This window comes from Acomys russatus, chromosome 9 (assembly GCF_903995435.1).
Source record: "Acomys russatus chromosome 9, mAcoRus1.1, whole genome shotgun sequence".
Classification (NCBI taxonomy): Eukaryota; Metazoa; Chordata; class Mammalia; order Rodentia; family Muridae; genus Acomys; species Acomys russatus.
In genome coordinates, this window is record NC_067145.1 from 45,026,877 (window position 1) to 45,046,471 (window position 19,595).

At 44.4% G+C, this 19,595-nt stretch overlaps 2 protein-coding genes across 3 annotated transcripts; both read right to left on the bottom strand.

The window, feature by feature from the left end:
- Positions 1 to 2,748: 2,748 nt before the first annotated feature.
- On the bottom strand, positions 2,749 to 12,191 carry Bmi1 (BMI1 proto-oncogene, polycomb ring finger). 2 transcript variants are annotated; one of them, XM_051151267.1, is made up of 10 exons: positions 12,028 to 12,191; positions 7,548 to 7,678; positions 7,137 to 7,233; positions 6,564 to 6,619; positions 6,423 to 6,473; positions 6,165 to 6,273; positions 6,046 to 6,085; positions 5,664 to 5,762; positions 5,353 to 5,433; positions 2,749 to 5,263 (listed from the first exon to the last, which is right to left on the bottom strand). In XM_051151267.1, exons 2-10 carry the CDS (start codon positions 7,657 to 7,659, stop codon positions 4,934 to 4,936), a joined length of 975 nt encoding a protein of 324 aa, XP_051007224.1. In that variant the 5' UTR covers positions 7,660 to 7,678; positions 12,028 to 12,191; the 3' UTR covers positions 2,749 to 4,933. The 2 variants fall into 2 exon arrangements, with proteins under 2 accessions (XP_051007224.1, XP_051007225.1); XM_051151268.1 differs by lacking the exon at positions 12,028 to 12,191 and adding an exon at positions 11,656 to 11,794.
- Positions 12,192 to 13,219: 1,028 nt separating this feature from the next.
- On the bottom strand, positions 13,220 to 17,030 carry Commd3 (COMM domain containing 3). The gene is made up of 8 exons (XM_051151269.1): positions 16,843 to 17,030; positions 15,442 to 15,553; positions 15,270 to 15,333; positions 15,135 to 15,169; positions 14,732 to 14,792; positions 14,581 to 14,637; positions 14,430 to 14,489; positions 13,220 to 13,588 (listed from the first exon to the last, which is right to left on the bottom strand). The coding sequence occupies exons 1-8, from the start codon at positions 16,979 to 16,981 to the stop codon at positions 13,529 to 13,531; spliced, it is 588 nt and encodes a 195-aa protein (XP_051007226.1). The 5' UTR covers positions 16,982 to 17,030; the 3' UTR covers positions 13,220 to 13,528.
- Positions 17,031 to 19,595: the final 2,565 nt, after the last annotated feature.

The following is a 19,595-nucleotide window of genomic DNA, read 5'->3' on the forward strand; positions in this document are numbered from 1 at the left end:
CGTCCCCCTCGCCCGCTTCTCTCTGTCCTCCCATCAGGACGCCCACCCAGGAGATGGACACGCTCAAAGCAAGCAAGCGCTCCTACTCCCAGTCACCCGCGGGGACCTCAGCAGCCTCGCGTTTGTTGCTAACTGCTCCAAATCCATCCAACAAACGCCAGACTCCAGACCCAAGGACACCTCTTTGGTAGAGAAGTGATGGCTTTGGAACTAAAGCGTGCAGATTGGAGGGGACAGAGGAGATTATCCTGCAGCCTCGGGTGCCCACGCGGGACTTGGCTTCGCGCCTCGGCAGCACCACGCTCCCTGACAACGGACAGCTTCAGAGCAAAGGCCGTGTCCGGAGGCTGCAGCCCGGTTGTGGCTGCCGGTCGCCACGAAGCTCGGGTTCAGTTCTGCAAGCCTCCTGGGTTAACCGGGCTGACGATCTCGCTTTCAAATTTGGCGGGAGTGGCGTCTGCGGGGCCGAGGGCGGCGCGAGGCGAGCGGCGCACGCGCAAAATGGCCTCCCGGTTCCTCGCAGCAGCACGCGCTCGCGTGGGGTGAGGCGGAGCGCGCGGCGCGCCTGGGACTTGGAGCCCGTGTTGCTGCTCAAAGATCAAACCAAGGGAAAGGAGAAGAGAAGAAGGGACAGTTCCTCTCTTACCTGCCTCTGAGGTGGGAGGCGGCACTGCCTTATTTTCTCAGGTATCCTGCTCCTTTCCATCCAGTAACTGGGAAAAAAACACTTTGGGGGGGGGCAGGTGTGACAATCCAGACAATCACCCTCATCCTTGGCTTTAGTTTCTGCAACTGTTTGCTTTTGTTGGAGTATCTTTCCCGGTTTCTGATAGGTTAGAGGGAAGACTCCAAATCTGCAGCAATCTCTTTAGGTTTCTGGTCCCAATTTTTGACGTGTTTACCTTGTACCATGATCCAAAGTTTTCTAAATCCGGTCGCCCCTATCAGCTTGGGTTCTGGCTGATTTAGGACAGACAGACTTGGATATCGTTCAACCTTCCCAAATCTTAAAATCACGTACATTTTGAACTTGGGATTTTATGATGGCCCAAAATTAATACTAAGCAGGGATATTTGTTGCTGTGTAGGTGACCAAGGGAGTAACAGTTTTTTTTTTTTTTTAAGTTCTTCTGATAATATCTGAAAGTAGTACTTTTATGACAAGGTCCAGAGAAGAGGGAATTTTGTTCAGAAGGTTTTATTGAATGCTTTACTATTTGTTCAAAGGACTAAATGAGATTATTTTTCCACTTAGAAAATCCATAAGGATCCTGGAGTGAAAAATGACTTCTGATGTCGTCGTCTTGGTGAAGGCAGTTTTAGTGAACTTCTCCGTGTGACAAAGACCTCCAGAAATTACACACTAAGAAAAAGAAACCGATGCAAATAAAGGAAATCCGTTTTAGGAACCAAGAGAAAAAGACGTTTTAAAAATTAACTGCGGAAACAGGAAACACTCGACTGTGTAAACATTTTTCAGAGACTTTCATAATCAAAGCTGGGTGATCTTGAGATTTGCGGGGCGATTTTCTCTCTGGTTCAAGGACTCCTGGGGGCTACTGGAGGCTGGAATGTGCGAGAACTTGTTTCCCTTCCTAATGTAGAACCTGACTCTGTGGTCCCACTTGAGCTCAAGGGATTGGGGGTTGGAGAGCGATGATGTTGCAGGAGTCGGGATTTTTTTTTTTTTTAAAGTAACCACCTGTTGTGCTGTTCATTTTATTCAGAAAGGCAAATATCCTCAAGGAAATATCTTTTAAGTGGCATTTATCCAAGAGCTTTAAATTAGAGCCTGGGGTCCTTGGTCCACTTCATTGAGCGTCTTAAAGGGATGTGCAGTTTTGAGAAGGGTTTTGTATGTGGTTAGAAGATGCACAGATCTAACATGATGGAAGTCCAGCTATTTTAAACGCAATTTGACCAAGAGGCTTTTGTTGTTTCAGTCTACCAGGTAAGCACTGTAAAAACTCCTGGTGCAATGGGAGGAGAGGTGAACTTCCTTCACTCCAGGATGCTGATTGGGTCCCTGGTGCGGCATGCTTCTGAATCCTATTCCATCTAAAAGTTATGGACTACATAAAAACTCCGTTAAGTCTTCACTTCTTGCTCATCTGTACAAGTAGTATTTCACATGGGCATTTAAGTTCTTGTTAAAGAATTCAGAATAAAATTTGTTCTTGATAGGCCCACACAGTACCATAATGGATGGTATCACCAATAGTTTAATTCCAACCCTTGGGGAAACAGGACAAGATAAAGGTCCAACCAGTCGGCTCTTTGTTTTATTTTACTTGCAGAGAACCGAACATCTGAACATGTGCGAGTGGAAATAAAGCAATGTGCTTAACTACTTAAGTCAACTGAAGGGCAATCCTTTCCTACTCGGTGCAATTAACGGCCGGCAATGTAAGAGGTAAAGGTACTTGTAAAGTGTTATGCATGTGTAAAGCAAGACAGATTACTATTTATACAACACCAGCCGGGCCCCCATTTCTCTTTCTACCTTTAAGCTAAGAATCTGTGGGATCCATTTAGGCGTTTTCTGTAGGTTACTGGGTTAGCTTTGTATTCAAGGATGCTAGAATACATTTAAGAGTAAAAGTCAAACTCTAGAGCCAACTTTTCCTTTACCTTAATTTGGTAAATTACAAAGTTAGGAGATTCCACAGGGGTTTTCTTAAGGTGAAGATTTTAAAAGTGGTAACTTGGGAAAGGTTTTTAATCTCAAGTGTAAGAGCAATAATGACTAGTCATTTAAGAAGCAAACCAAGACGCATCTTTCTGTTGTTTTATTAAAAGACAATTTTGACTGAAATATCTTTTAAGCTTAAGCAATTTTCAAATTAAGGGTAAAAAGCCTCCTCCCAGATACAATAAATGGAAATGTTTTCAAGTATGGTGACACACTGCTGTAAGTGCCTCTGATGTTTTAACAGGCACTCTCAGAAGTAAGTCCATCACAAAGGGTGAGATGTCTTCTGTCCTACACAACACCATGAAAACCTTGAGAAAAGCCTAGAAAAATGAATTAAATTCACCGAAATTGGCAAACATTGGTAACATTTGTTTCAAAGGTTGTAAATAACAGATACTTCTTTCATTGGGCTTTCAACATACAACAAAGCATTTACTTAGCAACACCATTTGACAACAATGTATTTTCCTTAGGTTTTAGTCTTGCAATCCACTACAGGGTTCCCAAAACTTCTGCACATTGTGCTTTTCATAGCAAAATTTTAAAGACCATAGCTATTTTCTAAATGAATATCTTTTTATTGAATTTTTCCAATTAAAAATGAAATTTAATTTTACATCTATAATTAGAAACAACACACACAATGGGACTGTACAAATTTAGGTCAAAATAAAAATATATGTATTTTGTGGCTTCAAAAAACATCATTTACTGAGTCTTTAAAGAAAGCAGAAGTAACAGCAATATATGTAAAAGTAATGATTTAATGGCTATAAGCAAGACAAAGCAATAGAATTGTGCTTCCTTTGCAGACTGGAGACAATGAAATGCTTAGCTACAATTTCCCATACAAACATGAAACAATATTCATATAGAATAAACATCCTTACAAACAACTGATAGGTGATAAACATTAAGTTCGACCAAAGCAAACTGAGAATTGGTGGGGTCATTCATATTTTAAATTCAACACATTTTCTCTATTTAAAAATACCTGTAGAAACTCATAATAAATTGCTTCTATTTCCAGACATTACAGAAAAGGCAGATTCCCTTAACTATAAAAACAACTTTTAAATTTGAAATTACTATTATGCCACATATACTATGATAATTGTAGATAAAATGCCTTGCTTCAGCAATTAGCTGGTTGACTTAAAAATCTATTTTAGAATTCCAGTGATAAATAGTATTTAAAAACACCTAAATTATATTTTAACCAATGGAAAATTAAAACACTATTTCCATTTGCCTTGGTTAAAATTTTTTCTTTACTGCAACATTAATTTTGAAAGTATTATTGGAGAAAAGCCAGAACTATGATGATCTGCCATTAGCTTCTAAGTGGAAAGGAATTTGAAACTAGTCATTAACATCAAAACAAATTCTGTGCTGGTGGTAAGCCTCAACATTGGGTGCACTATGGGTATCTGCCAAGGTCGAACCAGTTTGGAGAATTTTAACAACTGTTTTTGAATGCATGAAACACAATATTTTTATAGTATTTATAAATATATCATACAATACTGTTTCCTGTTATGTCATATACCAATATGGCATTGTACAACAAGCATAATGCCATCTGATTCTTACAAAAGTGAATCATTTAAACAAGTCAGTAAAATAAACGGTAGTACCCGCTTTTTAGGCATACAGATTGTAAAACTGAAGTTTCCTTTGATCATTTTGCGTAGCAACAGAGAAGTAAAAATCAAACAGGAATTAAAATGGCTAAATATGCAAGAAATTGTTATTCACAGTGACATGGCTACATAGAATGCGATATTCTATGCTTATTCTTTCCATTTGTTGAATTTCAAGATAAAAAGCACTTGTTTTCTACAGGTTCACAAAACAGCATAATAACAAGAACAATCAAAGAGAATGTAATGTAGGCGTTAGTTGAGATTAACAAACTATGGGCCAATGTCTACCCACTGCAGAACATTTCCAAATCCAAACAATGGTCACAGAAAACCATTTCACATCTTTCCTAACACAGAAACACATCTTGCCTGCCTTCTCAGAATCCAATTCTTTACAGAAAGAATCTTTCTTTTCAATTAACATCCACGTGGAGCAGCACAATTAGTCCATCTCTTATGGCCAAATTTAATGTCACTACAAAAGAAAGCAAACTGGACGACAGTCACATGTACTCGCATCTATAAAGCTGTAATGGATGAAGGTGTCTAAAATCAGGGGGTTGAAAAATCTTTTCCTTAACAGTCTCAGGACTCAACCAGATGAGGTTGCTGATGACCCATTTATTGATGACTTTCGAGGTCTACTGGCAAAGGAAGATTGGTGGTTACCACTGGGGCTGCTGCTGGTTCCATTCATAGTACTGGAAATGTGAGGGAACTGTGGGTGGGGAGACTGCACTGGAGTACTGGGGCTGGGCAAACAAGAAGAGGTGGAGGGAATACCTCCTGCTGGGCTATTGGCCTTGTCACTCCCAGAGTCACTTTCCAGTTCTCCAGCATTTGTCAGTCCATCTCTCTGGTGACTGATCTTCATTCTTTTGCAAGTTGGCCGAACTCTGTATTTCAAAGGAAGTGGGCCATTCTACAAAGAGGAAAAAGAAAAAAAAAAAAATCATTCAATTCTTTTGCATGCACTGGTCCAACATAGCCTAAGGGTAGAGGGCTACTTACTCTTCTCCAGGTATAAATGTAGGCAATGTCCATTAGTGTGTAGTAATCCTTTAAAGGTTCCTCTTCATACATGACATCAATCTATTGAAACATAGTTCAAGTATTCAGTGACAAAAAGACAAGACAAATCCCTATGTTTTTATCATCTAAACATAATCCAAAGTGCTTTAAGAAGCATCTTCACAAACCATTTTAAGAAGTATCTTAAACTCTGCCACCAAATTTAAGATTTTTTAAAATACTTCCTTTTATGGCCCAGAATGAAAAAAATTTTAAAACTTAAATCTACATAAAATGCATGAAGTAGGTACCTGGAAAGTATTAGGTATGTCCATTTTACTCCTGAGGAACTTTCTCAAGTGCATCACAGTCATTGCTGCTGGGCATCGTAAATATCTTTTATCATTCACCTAGGGACACATTTACAAAAGTAATTTTCTCCAATCCCTAGCTTTCAAGTAAAAAGAAAGTTTGAATTGCCTAAATATGACAAAAGGTACTAATATTCACACCAAATGCAACAAAACTCTCAACTAGCTGCATTTTGAATTTTACTATTAAAAATACTTAATTGACAAATTCCCAATACAACTTGGCTGTTTAACAACATCGTGTGACCCCAGAATATTTTAAAGACCAACATAAAAATCTAGAACCCAGTTTCCCCCTTGTAGTCTGCACTGTGGAACATACCTCTTCCTTAGATTTCTCTTTGCTTACTTTCCGATCCAATCTAGGATAGAGGAAATTACTGGTGAAACACAGCATCTCAAAACCACAGCACCATAAAACCAATGCCCAGCAGAACTTACCTGTTCTGATCAAAGAACTCAATCGATAAGCTTATTATCTCATCATCAGTTATAATTCGCTTATCTTCATCTGCAACTTCCCCTCTGTCTTCATTAGAGCCATTGGCAGCTATAAGGACATTTTGAAATTCAATGAAAAAGAAAACAATATTTTTACGTAAGTGGATAGGAGGGATAATTTAGAATAAACACAATAATTTAAATTACTAAATAGGTTTCTTCCCCAAATAAAATAACTTTTGCCCCACAAAAATTTACCATCAGCTGAAGGATGAGCTGCATAAAAATCCCTTCTTCTCTTCATTTCATCTGAAAGGTGTGAGAAGGGGAAATATAGAAATTTGGTACAATAGGGGAAACCAGCAATTAAAAAAAAATCCATTTAACCAAGTTACTCACTTTTGAAAAGCCCTGGGACTAATTTGTACACAATATCTTGCAGAGTTTTATCTGACCTGAAAAGAAGTAAGAATCATTAATGTAACAAAACTAGAAATGTTCTTAGGTTTTATTTATTTATTTATTTTTATGTGGTGATATTTTATTGATTGTGATACAGTGTAAAAGTACATTGATAAGAAAAAGAGTGAGAAGGGCTCTGTAGTCATTCTTCAAATCAGCAGACCCTTTATGTTCACTAATTAATTCTTCATATTCACCTAGTCAAGGGAAGCACTGAAAAAATTATTCTTGTCTGTCATTAAGTCAATAAATCCATGCACAAAAAAAGGGGAAACTAATTCAGTTTTAAAGGACAAAAAAGACATCTTTAAAAGAATGGAATAATACTGAACTTTATCTAAACACAGACATCATTAAAATGCCAAGAAATTAAAGTTCTACCCCCTATAAAGCACACATATCAAGTTAGGATTCAAGAACTAATTTCCCAAGAGGCAAAACAGGAATGCCTTCCCTGACTATGAATTCCAATAAAACATTTACCACCAAGAAATGTCAGCATTTTCCTACCTTATGTTCAGTAGTGGTCTAGTTTTATGAACTTGGACATCACAGATAGGACAATACTTGCTGGTCTCCAAGTAACGTACAATACATGTTTTACAGACTAGAAAGAGGAACACAAAAAGGTCTTGTGAATTTAGAAAACAGAGGTTCAAACATTAATAGTGTCAGAACTGAAAATTCAAGGATGGGAAATGACAAAAGTATTTCTCACAGTCAAAAAGTGAAACCAATTAATATCCAGAACACTATATACTACCTAATTGTAACAAAACTTCAGGAAAAATCACTACATAGAAAAGAAAGTAAGCCCCACGACTGTGTGCTGACATTTCCAAGGACTGTGGGAATGTTCCAGCAGTCAGCAGGGGCGGTGAACTACATACAGACACAAGAAGGCTAATGTTGTGTACTTACAGGAATGTAGACACTCTATTATGGTAGTGGCATCAATGAAGTACCCTCCACAAAGTACACACATTAGGTGGGGATTTAGCTCAGTGATCTTGATTCTGGTTGTTCGATGCATTTCTGCTTGATAAAAGATCCTGCAAGACACATACAAAAAAAAAAAAATGGCTATAACTCAAAAGAGAATCAAGATTATCTCCACAATTCCCAGTAACTGTATACCCTGAACCGCTGAATAGTTCATAAAACTCCTTTAACACACTACAGCTGGACTCCCCAAACGTTTTCCACACAAGGAATTTACTAATGAGATCAGAATAACCTCCACTGAAATGGTGTAAAAGGATCCAACTAAATTTACTTCTGGCCTCGCAGGTCATTCCTGGAGTGAGATGAAAAGGTCTGGGGTGGGGGCTGGGAGCCCAGGGGATTCGGGTCTTTTTCTTCCGTCTGTCCCTCAGCACTGCAGACATCATGCAGCTCTGGGGACACCACACAATCCCCGCGGATATTTACTAGCCACCAGGGCTTGATCTAAGTCTCCGAATTTACTGTGGAATTTCCTGCAGGACTTCCAGTCAAAAACTTCGGGATTCTTGTTTAGACAGCTCAAGCAAGCAGAACCTGACAGGGCTCAGGTCCCACAAAGAGGAGGCGCGTGGTGAGCCTCCTGCATCCCTGGCATTTCCGGACTGGGTGCTGAGGAGAGAAGCACCTTGTGAGCCTTGGCTAAGGCCTGGGCGCCACGGACACGGGCGGACGTGAGGGGCGGATCCCAAGGTGCCCGGGGCTAGGTCTCGCTCCGGATTCGGAACTCGCCTCCGTTGGGGTTTCCATAGCAACTTACACTTACACTTGGCATCCGGCCACGGCTGCAACTCTGAGCGGAGCTGGCCGAGCCGAGCCTCTGCCGGCGTGTGGGGTGGCGGGCGCGGGGGAGGGGCGGGGTGGGGTCGAAGGGTGCGAATCCTCCGGTGACCGCCACCACAGTCCCATCCCCACTCCAGACACTCCGAGCCTCTTCCTAGTCCACTAGAAGGGAAGAGCCACTTCCTTATCTTGCCTTTTTCTGTCTGTCCTGTTAGCAATCACTACGTCAGAAATTTCACTTAGAGATCTTTTGAGAATTGCCAACTGTGCACTTAGCCCCTGCCCGGCAAGGCTTGAGTTGCAGAGAGGTTATTGAACTGAACCTCTACGGTTCTCTTCTCTCATAAGTCCTCCAGTAGATTAGATGAGCCATGCAAAGTTTTTGAAAGGGTTGAATTCTGAAGTCTGTTTTACCAGAGGGAAGAAGGGGCAAACCTCCGTTTGAATAAACTATGCTGGAGGGAGGAAAAGTGGGTAGGATAGCGACAAGTGAAGAGCCATGTGACCAGCTCACTCCCAAAGACAAACGCTGGGTAAAGATTAGGCGGGAAAACAAATGTCATTCTCTTACCTAACTCTCATACAGTGCTCACAAGATGCATCCCAGCAGATGCATTTTAGAAAGCTTACAGTTGAGAATTGTCAGCAACACTGCAGCAAACCACACTCAGGGAAGGCAGTTACCAGGTATACTGCTGGGGGGTGTGGCTTAGTTACTACCCTTTCATTCAATACAGAGTCTAAACCAAGAGTGACCTTCTAAACCTGACTGAAGTGCAGCCTCCTCCGAGCTGACTGTAATGGAAATCTGGGGACTTGCATAACTTCTAGTAAAATGCACCTGGGGCTTTAATACTAATTCTAAGGAAATTTTGATACAGAAGAGGGAAATACCAGCTAGCATACCCCAACGGCTGGAATTAACAGCGATGAATACTAGAGATGGCCCAAACCCAAAACAAGCCTCTCTGTGAAAGTGACTCACTCAGGGGCACTTTGGATTACTTGTTTGGACTTCTGTCAACAAACAGCATCAGTGTAGGTAGAGGCAGAGAAGAGGTGTGGATGAGAAGGTGCCTGTACAGAGGAGCAGGATGTAAATCCAAACACACCCAGTGATTGAAGACCACCCTGCCTGTGCTTAAGGGAAACTCTGTGAAACCACAGACTCTTTCCTAGGAAGGTCAGGGGGCTGATGGTCTTCCTATCAGAGAACACAGCCATCACGGAGTTCACCATAGGGCGCTGCCTTTCCCTTCTCTACGTTTCAGAAGGCACATTCTCTGACATCAGCACAAAGACTACCTCAGAACAGCCAAGCCTCAAAACAAGATGATCACTAGTTCCCTTTGAACACTTCAGTGACGAGGACTTGACCAAAGCCTCTCAAATTCACCCTAAATCGGAATCTACACAACTTTCTTATCCCAGTTGAAGATAATTTGGCCCTATTCTACAAGCCATTCACACTGCTGATCAATTATCGCTATGTTATTGACACAAACATCCATTCTTCATCGTTTTATCCTATTGGGTAGGACTGACAACCTCATCAAGACTTTCTGGCATGCTTGATAAGACTTAAGAAAAAAAAAATCTCTTGCACCTCAGAAACTGCCTGTGAGTCAGTAAAAATGCAAGAAGCACAGGCCACTGAAAACACTCATAGTTAAATCATGCCTTTATAGCTTCCTCAGTTGGAGCTGTCAGTTTTTAGTTGGAGGCCTACCATCAGGAGTGTCACAATGAAGGGAAACAGAAGCAAGCTCGGTGTTAACAATCAGCTTGAGGGCTGCAACCTAAGAAATGCAAATGAACTCCATAATCCTACTCGGGGCTCCTGGCTCAAATGTGAGTGTGGGTAAAATTGGGGGTGACTTGACTCATGGGAGAATTTTGCTTACTTGACACAATATAAAGGCAAGAGCTCAGTGGTAGGGTGTCCATGCACTTACCAAAAACACCCAAATGCTTACCTGCCTCACCGAAGTTTGTATGTGACTAGATTTGAGTGTCTACACATGCATATACAATCTTTTAGAAAGCCTTAGAGATATTACAATAGTATAGTCCACCGTAGTAGTTATCTCAAATATCTCACTTTCATAGAAGATACCTGGCAATGAACTCCTGGGTAAAAATGTTACTTAAAACAAACAAACCAACCTCTTGAGAAATTCTCCTTAATCTCTCACTAGTCTACTTAAGACCAACATGTTACTTACTACACACTCTCAAAACTTGATTACACACATGCCGTCAACAACTTACATCCTCTAGTGTCAAGTCTTTACTACGTTTTACACCGTGTTCCCAAAGGTTGGGGGAAAGCTCCTACAAAAACAGATTGCACTACCATTACACATCTGCATTTGGGTAAATATGCCCAGAATTTCGCCTACTTTCAGAGAAGGGGTTAATGCTCAATTCTCTTTCAGATGTTGAACCGTGACCACTAAGCCCACTAAATCCTTTTATTGCAATTGGGAATGATCAAAGTCTCTCTCCTTGTTTATTTCCAATTATTAACTGTAAAGCTCAGGGGAAAAGATCATGCTCCAGCGCTGTCAAGTCCAAATGACTACGTAAACATAAGCAATCAGCGCGTTAGTGGTCCTTCCCCGAAGCATCCCCTTACTGCATGACCTATTGTGACATTTAGCAAAATCCATAAAACGCAGTGGACCCAACTCACTACTCCCCACGCATCCCACAGCAAAGGGGAAAGTTGTAGTCTCTTCGAGGATAAAGCAGAAAAAAAAAAGGGGGGGGGGTAAGAAGTGGAAAGAGAAAGGGAGCCTTCAGCAAAGCTAACGTCCAGTCACCGTCTTCACTCCAAAACAAAGCTCTAAATATGAAATGCCCACCTCCTAGAGAGCTCGCCCTAAGTACCTATGGAAACCCTGTCCAAGACTCCCAACAAATACCACCTTGAAAACTTTACCCTTTCCAACACAAATGCACAGGACCTTGAAAACAACTGGGAACCGCCATCTTACCAGCCATCAAATTTCACACAAGTGTCCCTCCAACTTAAGTTAATAACATTTTTGTCGGGGCTCCCCCCAGCCTAACACCCACCTCGTCAGGATCGCTGCCCCCCACAGTACCCGTCCCTATAAAATGGGGGCGTTCCCTGAAGGTTCAAAGACCTCCAGAGCCCTTTCTTTCGGAGAAGAGGGGAGCCACTGGACCCAGGCAGCGCCCGATCTCAGGATCCCGTCCCCGTTTCAGCAAAGTCTACCTCTCAACAAAGGGCGCAGCGGCCGCGGGAGCCGCGCAGGCTGGAGACACAAGTGCCGCTCTCGGGGACCATGTGCGGCGTGAGTGTGCCGGGGGGTGCTCGGGGGAGCGGGGAACTAAAACGTGGGGCGGCGCGGCGCGGCGCGGCCGGGCGCGGGTGGCGGCTGGAGCGGCTGGAGCGCGGCCGGGCCGGCGCTGGTGCGGGCTGCGGGGCGTCCGGCGCCGCGGGAGGCGGCGGGCGCGCGGGCGCGGGCGCGGGGCGCGGGCCGGTTGCCCACGCTGTCAGCGCCGCCGCCCCCCCACCCCACCCCACGCCGCCCCGACCCCCACCAGTCCCCGGCCACGGCCCGCCGGCGCCTCGCCTCCTACGTACCCGGAAAGAGCGGCCGGAGCGAGGCGATCGGAGCGGGCGGAAAAGACAATGAAAGTTAAAAGTCGTTCAGCAGAAAATGAATGCGAGCCAAGCGGCCATCTTGGAGCGAGCTGCCGCCGCCGCTGTCAATGGGCACCGAGCGCGGCCGAGAGCAGCCGCGGCCGCCGCGCTCGGCTCATGCCGCTCCCCCGCCGGCCTCCTGCTCGCGCGCCGCGGCCTCCTCCTCCCGCGCGGCCTCCTCCGCCTCCGCGCGGCCTCCGCCGCCGCCTCCTCAGGGCCTCTCCTCCTCCTCGGCGCAGCCGCCGCCTCCCAGCCGCGCTCGGGGGAGGGCGCGCGGAGGGGCCGCGCCGTATTATTCTGCGGGGCTGGGAGGTGTTGTTAAGCCGGCGCGGGGCTCCCTCGCCAACCTCCCCATTGTCTCGCCCGGTCTCTGCCTTTAATACTACGATTATTATTTCAGACTCGCGTGGGGGAGGCGAGCGGGCGGGCGGGGGGCGCCGAGTGTGCGTGCGGGCGGGGAGGCGGGGGAGGGGAGGAAGGATGAGGACGGGGGAGGGGAGGGTGGAAAAAAATGCACCGCTGAAGGCAGAGTGGAAACTGACACCGGCTCCAAAATGGCTCGGAGTCCGCCCGCCCCCTCCCCCCGCCCCCCGCCGGGTCACGTGCTCCCCTCATTCCTTAAGGGCGGCCTGGGAATTAGTGTCGGTGTAGTCGGGCCCGTGGCCGCCCCCTCCCCTGCGCGCCGCGCGCCCAGCCCCCTCCCCTCGCTGCGCGCCGCGGCCGCGGCGGCGGCGGCATTTCTCCACAGCGCCACACGCCGCCCTCTCGGCGGGTCCCGCTCGGCCCCGCACGCCGCCCCGCCCCCCACTATGTCTCCCGCTCGCGGCGCACACGTCCGCGGGGCCCGCCACCGGGGGCGCCCGGCCGCTGCCCCCGCTGAACCTGCGCCGAGCCAGGCCCGCGGAAACAACAGCGGCCGCCCCGCCCGCCCGCTGCCGGGGAGAGGCGCGCGCGGGGAGCAGCCCGCCGGGCTCCGCGCGCAGGGTCGGGCCGGCCGGGCGCAGGTAACGGGCCGCCTCGGCCTCGAGCACCGCTCCCCGCACACCTTTCCCGCGGCGCTTAGCCCGGGGTAAGGCAGGCGTCGCGAGCCGAGGCCGGTCGGATCTGCCTTGCACACACCGTCGTCATTCACACACAAACTCCAGATTACCACCCTTCTTTTGGGAACGCCACCGTATTTATTCAGAGTATTATACTTTGACGGGGCTTGAAAACGCTGAAGATAGAGGGAATGCACGATTAATACTGAACACTCAAATGCTTAAGGGCTTCCCTCTTAACCATTTCACATATGTAAAAAAGGTGTCAAAATAGATGGTTGGCATAACTTCAAAAGGAAGCTCTTTTGCTACAGAAAATGACATCTAGCTCGCGAACGACCGTCCTGCAGAAGACAAGGTGCGTCTGGCTCTCCTCTAGGCTCTTCATCCGCCTCTCCAAGTTACAACTGAGTTGCTCTTTCCAGGCTTTTTGAAGCATCCTTAAGTTTCCCCACCAAGTCCTAAAAAAATGCACAACTCGTGTCACAATTGGGGGATACAAGTAAGGAAGCACCCAACTTTGAGGCAGCTGCAAGAAAAAAAGTCGAAAGAACACCTAAAGAGTCAAAATTGAAGGGGACTTAACCGCTGGCAAATCACTATCAAAAGCAGCGCTTCTGATACGGGATCTGATCTTTGAATCAGCTATTCAAGTTCTAATTAAAAGAGAATTTCTAACGAGTTTTTGCAGGCAGAGAATATCTACACCGTCTCAACTTCTCTACGGAAGGTTGATTCACAAACTCTGTTTAAAGTTTGTCTAATAATTACATTGAAATGACTGCAGATGTCTTTGGAACATTCTATTTCATCAAACTTCTCAAGGATAGTCTTCATTTTATTTAATTGCTAAGAAAGAAATTCGTTGTTATATCCATCAATCAACGAAGTTTTCAATTTCTTCAGTTTTACACTGACAATATACAGTTTTAAGAACTTAAGTGTACTTTCCCTTTAGAGTAATTTTAAACTGCTGCTTAAAATGCAACCTTGGAAGTTTAATTTGTGAAAGGCATTTTAAAATTCTTGCTCTTTTGCTCAGTTTTATGAAATCAGATGCATTATAAAATGAAGGCAAGTGTGCTGAACACAAAATTTCAAGTCATGTTTAAGTTAGAGAAAGCAGCAAATAACTTCTAAAAGTGAAGTCTATGTTAAATTTCTGCTTTCCTTTCTCCCTTTGCCTTTAAGTCCTGAGGCAACCTTCATTATCTGGTGATGTGTAGATTATATTTTAAAACTTCCACCTAGGTCTCAAGCACCCACTGAAAGAAGCATATTCCAAGATCTTAAATACTGTACCTGCAACTGCTCCATGCTGCAACTAAAGCTAATCTCTGGGTAGGATTGGGAATCACTGTTCTATGGAAGGAAAAAAAAATACCGTTTATTTGTACAAAGGAAATTAAATTTTTGTTACACATTTTATTTCTAGACAAAGACCTATACCCACCTCTACATTTAAGGTGACCAAATATCCAGGTCGGTACATCTTATGAAGTCGATTGGTCTAAAACAACACAAAACACCAAACTTTAACCTTAAAAAAAAAAAAAAAAAAAAGTCCCTCTAAGTCCCTCTGCAGAGAGTTTGTTCAACTTTACCTTTATCTGATACTCCAACCGCCAAGAAACATCAGTTATGTGAGGAAGGGATCTGCCTATACTGAAAGACAATGGCATTCTGTAGTATCTACACAACTTCCATGCTTTCCTCCCTCAACCCATCCCATTCCACTGAAAGTACTGTTGAACTTCATCTTCAAGTTCAAAAGAGTAAAAGCATCCTACTAAGATTATATCAGGCTCTATCCTTAAAGACATTAGCTTAACTTCAATTGTTCCACTTGCCCTTTGGCCCTTTCATTTTGGGGCAGGATCCCAGATTTTTTTTTTTTTTTTTTTTTTTTTTTTTTTTTGCCCTGTTTTGTTTCACACCAGCAAGTTCCATTCATTACCCACAAGTGAAAAGTGCCCCAGCTTGACACCTCATACATACAGTACCTACCTTCCCAGTAGGATTTCTAGAGAATTCTTATTATTCTGGGGAGAAGGGAAAAAGGAAAGAAAACACATTTTTGCAAACAGCAGGAAAAAGGGGAGGGGGAGCTAATTGTTAATTTAAAAGTTTAAAGTAAGTAACCTGATACTCCGTGCAAAACAGTTCTATTCGCTCTCGGTCAAATTTACAGTCTTCTAGGTAAGTGCTGGAGGGGTGGGGAAATAAACCAGGGTTTACTCTCTCTTTAAAAACTGAAATTACAATCACAAAGATACCACTTAAAAATAAATGGGCATTTAGAGAAAGCCTGTACCTTAGAGTAGATTTGTCAACTCGGTGCTTTCCTGCCTCCAGTATGTAAGTTGCAGCTGCCGCATGACAATGCTTTAAAACCACTGGGTCGATATGTTTCAAGTCTGGGTGATCTAAAATAAATTAATCGCTAATGATTACAAATTCTTTAGGTCCCTGTTCCTAAGAGGAATATTTTAGTTTGGGTAAAACTTTTGGAAAAGATCACCAAAAAATCAAAAAATGGAAGAGAAGAACAAGGTCAACTGCAAAAACAATAAAGAGGATACATCAATAATCTGCTGTCAATCTCTTTTCAATTAACTTCTTTTATTTCGTCTTAATATTTTAAAAAATACCAGGCCTCAAAGAAAAGGGAGGCAGTGGTTGCCGGATGCATTGAAAGCAAAGGAGAAACTGAAGAGAGTTTACATACTGTAAATTTCAAAATGTACAACTTTTAAAAATGACATTTTAGAGTAATTGGCTCCGTGGATATAAATACATCATGGAAGCTTGACAGGAGGGCATACATCAGAATATACAACAAAACTTTCAAAATCCCACTAATATCTTCAACACACACACACACACACACACACACACACACACACACACACACACACACACACCTACGCCAAGATTAACCCAGGTGGCGGTTACTATTTTTAGCCTGAAGAACAGCTTCCACTTTCATACTTTTGTCCAAGTGTCTAGTGTGAAACTGGGGGCGGGGGGACGGGGGGAGTAGCCCAGAGTTCTAAAGTGTGTTGATACATTTGAGGAAAGTATCTACAAGTGATGTATTCTTAATGGACGTTCTTAATACATAATGACAACTGCATTCTGCGAACAGATATTTAAAACAGTCTCTCTTCCTGGTACCCGCTGCAGAACAAAACATTACGAGCCCTACTTGAAGGTTCTGGACGAAAACACACTGAGCGCCAGTGTTGGAGTCATCATCACAGGGATCCGGAGGTGTTCTCTAGGTTGGAAAATGTCAGTGCTATCTGACCCAGCCGTTACTTCGGAAACAGACCCCTTTGAACCCCCTCGAGCCCAGCCCGGGGAGGCTGAATCACAGGACCTCCCCAGTCGAAGTCCAAGTGTCAAAACAGCAGCAGCCTCCGAGGAGGCTGAAAACCCCACACATTTAGGCCACGAACGAGACTTGAACGCGGCTTTACAAAGGAACAAAGAGACTGGCGGAAAAACCAGGCCGGGAGCTTGGAGCTGGCCGCGTGCAGGTGCCCCGCGGGGGCAGGACGGCGCTCGAGGCCGGCTCGGGTCCCCACACTAGGGCCGAGCGCTGGGCGAAGCCCTGGGACTTGCTCCGGCCGGGGTTGCGCCCACGGCGCCGGGCTGGCGGCTCTGCCGGGCGCCCCTCCGCCCAGGCCGCGGCGGCGGGCGAGCCGCTTACCTAGCGCGGCCTCGTCCGCCCGGGCGTCCAGCAGGCTCTGGAAAGCCGCCCGGAGGAGAAGCGCGAAGGCGTTGGAGTCAAAGGAACCGGGATCCGCCAGCGTCTGGAAGCCTCTCTGCACATACTCCGAGAGCTCCATTGTGAGCGCGCCGTGACCTTCGACATGCGCACCACGTGACACGCGACGCGCGCCCAGCTGATCGGTCGCGCGCACGGGCGACGAGGAGGCTCGGGGAGGTTCGGCGACGGCTCGGGACGGTTCGGGGAGGTTCGGGCGGAGGCTCGGGGAGGTTCGGGAGGGTTCGGGCAAGGCTCGGGAGGCGGCTGGGCCTCTTGGCCTCGGCCGCCCCGCGGGCCTTGCGTGGAACGAGCCGGCCTTCCCTACTGTCTCGGAGCCGCGGGCCGCGGCCTCGGCGACCGCAGGCGCCCATTGGACGCGCGGGCGCTCACCTGGGACCGCACCCCATCTGTCCCCACCCCGCCTGGTGCCCGGAGGCGCGGGAATCCCGCCGCCGCGAGTGCTTGCCAGAAGCTGGGTTTCGGGACAGCGGGGGACAGAGCGCGTGTTACCTCGCCAGCCTAACCCGCAGCGCTGCCCTTTTGTGAGGCTCTAGGCATCTAAATAGACCAATTTTACCTTGTCTTTGTCACTTCAAGACTAGGGCAATAGATTCCTGCGTGACGTGCGCGGAGGAACAGGCATAAAGAGCGGGTGTGCGCGCGCCGCATTTAACAATTGGAGGATTAATAAATTATTCATGAACATATTTGACAGGATTATTAAAATTTTTATATGCTACTGCGAATAAATACCTTTCAAAGGCATTTAATGTCATATAAATTCTGTGCTTCTAAAATCACTATGTTCGTGGCTTTAATTACTCAATAGAGTCTTCATAAATATATACGACATAGTTATCTTAGTAAAGTACGGTTAGGAATGGCAAGATCTTTAGTAGAAATGAATTAGTTTTTCAGATACCCATAACTTCAAAGACAAATCCTGTATAAAATTTAACCACCCCCCTCCACCTTTTTTTTTTTTTTTACTACGAAGTTGGTTTGGGAAAACAGGAATAATAGTTCTTTGTAAAGAAGACCTGGAAGTAAGACACATTATGCTTTTTTTTTTTTTAAATCAAAAGAGTTTGAAAACTTAAAAAAAAAAAACCAGTACTTGAAGGATGGAGGAAAAGCCCATGGAACAAGAAATGTATTTTACTCCTCCAAAGCAATCATTTGCAACGTTAGATTCAACATGAAAGAAACACTCTTGTTTGTCCTAATTTAGGTGCTGATTTGTGGGGGAAAGGTTGCTATAAATGAACAAAGTCAATATGTCACGTTGCATCGACGTGTGGACAGCCACCCTCTTCACAGTAACAGGACTACGCAAACAGAATGCTTTAGCGTCCAACAAGTTGAGTAGCGCTGCTCAGCCAAGCTTTGAAAAGCACGTGCAGTGGTTCTCTAGGTGAGAACACAGCAGCATGAAAGGCTTAGAAGCCTCCCAAGGGCTTTCATGAAACAAATAGCTATTGATTATGCTCCTTTTTTTCCTCTCCAATTCTGTTTCTTTTTAACACCCCCCCCCAAAAAAAAAGTCAGTTGAAAAGTTTCAGGGTACTGGATTTGCACAGAGACTATTTTACAGAGCACAACCGTGTATGTGTAATCTTAATAACTCTTCAACATTCTGTTTATTATATATTTTCTGACCACTGAGTGTTACCACTCATATAGAATTTGAGTTGATAGCTCTGATTACAGTTTACTATCAAAAATGAAAATTTTCTGTGTGAGCATGGGCTTTTTAGATGCCACTGGAAAAAAGAATAGTAAACAAATGGCAGTGTGTTTGTAGGTATAAAAGCTAGAAAATCCACAATGGCTGCTCCCTCCCTACAGCTCTCACATTACACTTGCCCAAGTGTCAGGACATTGAGGGAATTTGTTTCTTCTGTCTAAATATATTCATGGCTTAGGCCCAAGTAATGAACAAAAATTTTAAACCATGATGCTTTCTCGGGCTAAAAAATGGATTTTCTTACTATAGGTAAAGGTCCTCTTATTCCTTTTGGTGAAGGCACAGGATTGAATATTTACTGAACATGTGTGCCTTTGACAAACTGTTGCAATGTATAGAAACATGGTTATTAAAAGATATGCCGTAACTTACTTGGCCACAGTCATAAAAATCAATGCATTTTATATTGTTAGAAAAGCTGAATAACATTCTGAAAGTGAGGAAATAAGTACTTACTCTTTTTGTTTCTGTAACTGAAAACAGCCTTGAAATTTCCATTAAACTTTACAATTTTCTGCAGACTCAAAGCCAATAGACTGTAGCTGACCTCAACAGGGCTGTAAAAAAACAGTTTTGAGGCGCTGAAAACAATATTCAAACATCTCCGTGTCAATGGTGTGCCTTTCCCTTATTGTTACAAATATTGAAGTATCAGGGACTGATAAATTTGTTTTACTTTTTAAGAACCTAGAAGTTATTTTAAGAACTAAAAAGTATCAATTTAAACAACGTTTTAAAGTTTCAGAGTACATTGTATCCTTTGAATAGGCTGTTTGTTTTAACAACTTGATGTTGGCCACTACACTGCCACTACAGTGACAATTGAACTGGGGTTTAATAGGATCTGTGGTCAGCCTTCCCCCAAAGGCCTCATTGCTGTACCTATGTTAGTTTTATGAATTAAAAACATTTTTAGGTGAGCAAGTATTTTTGCTTTTCTGTAAAG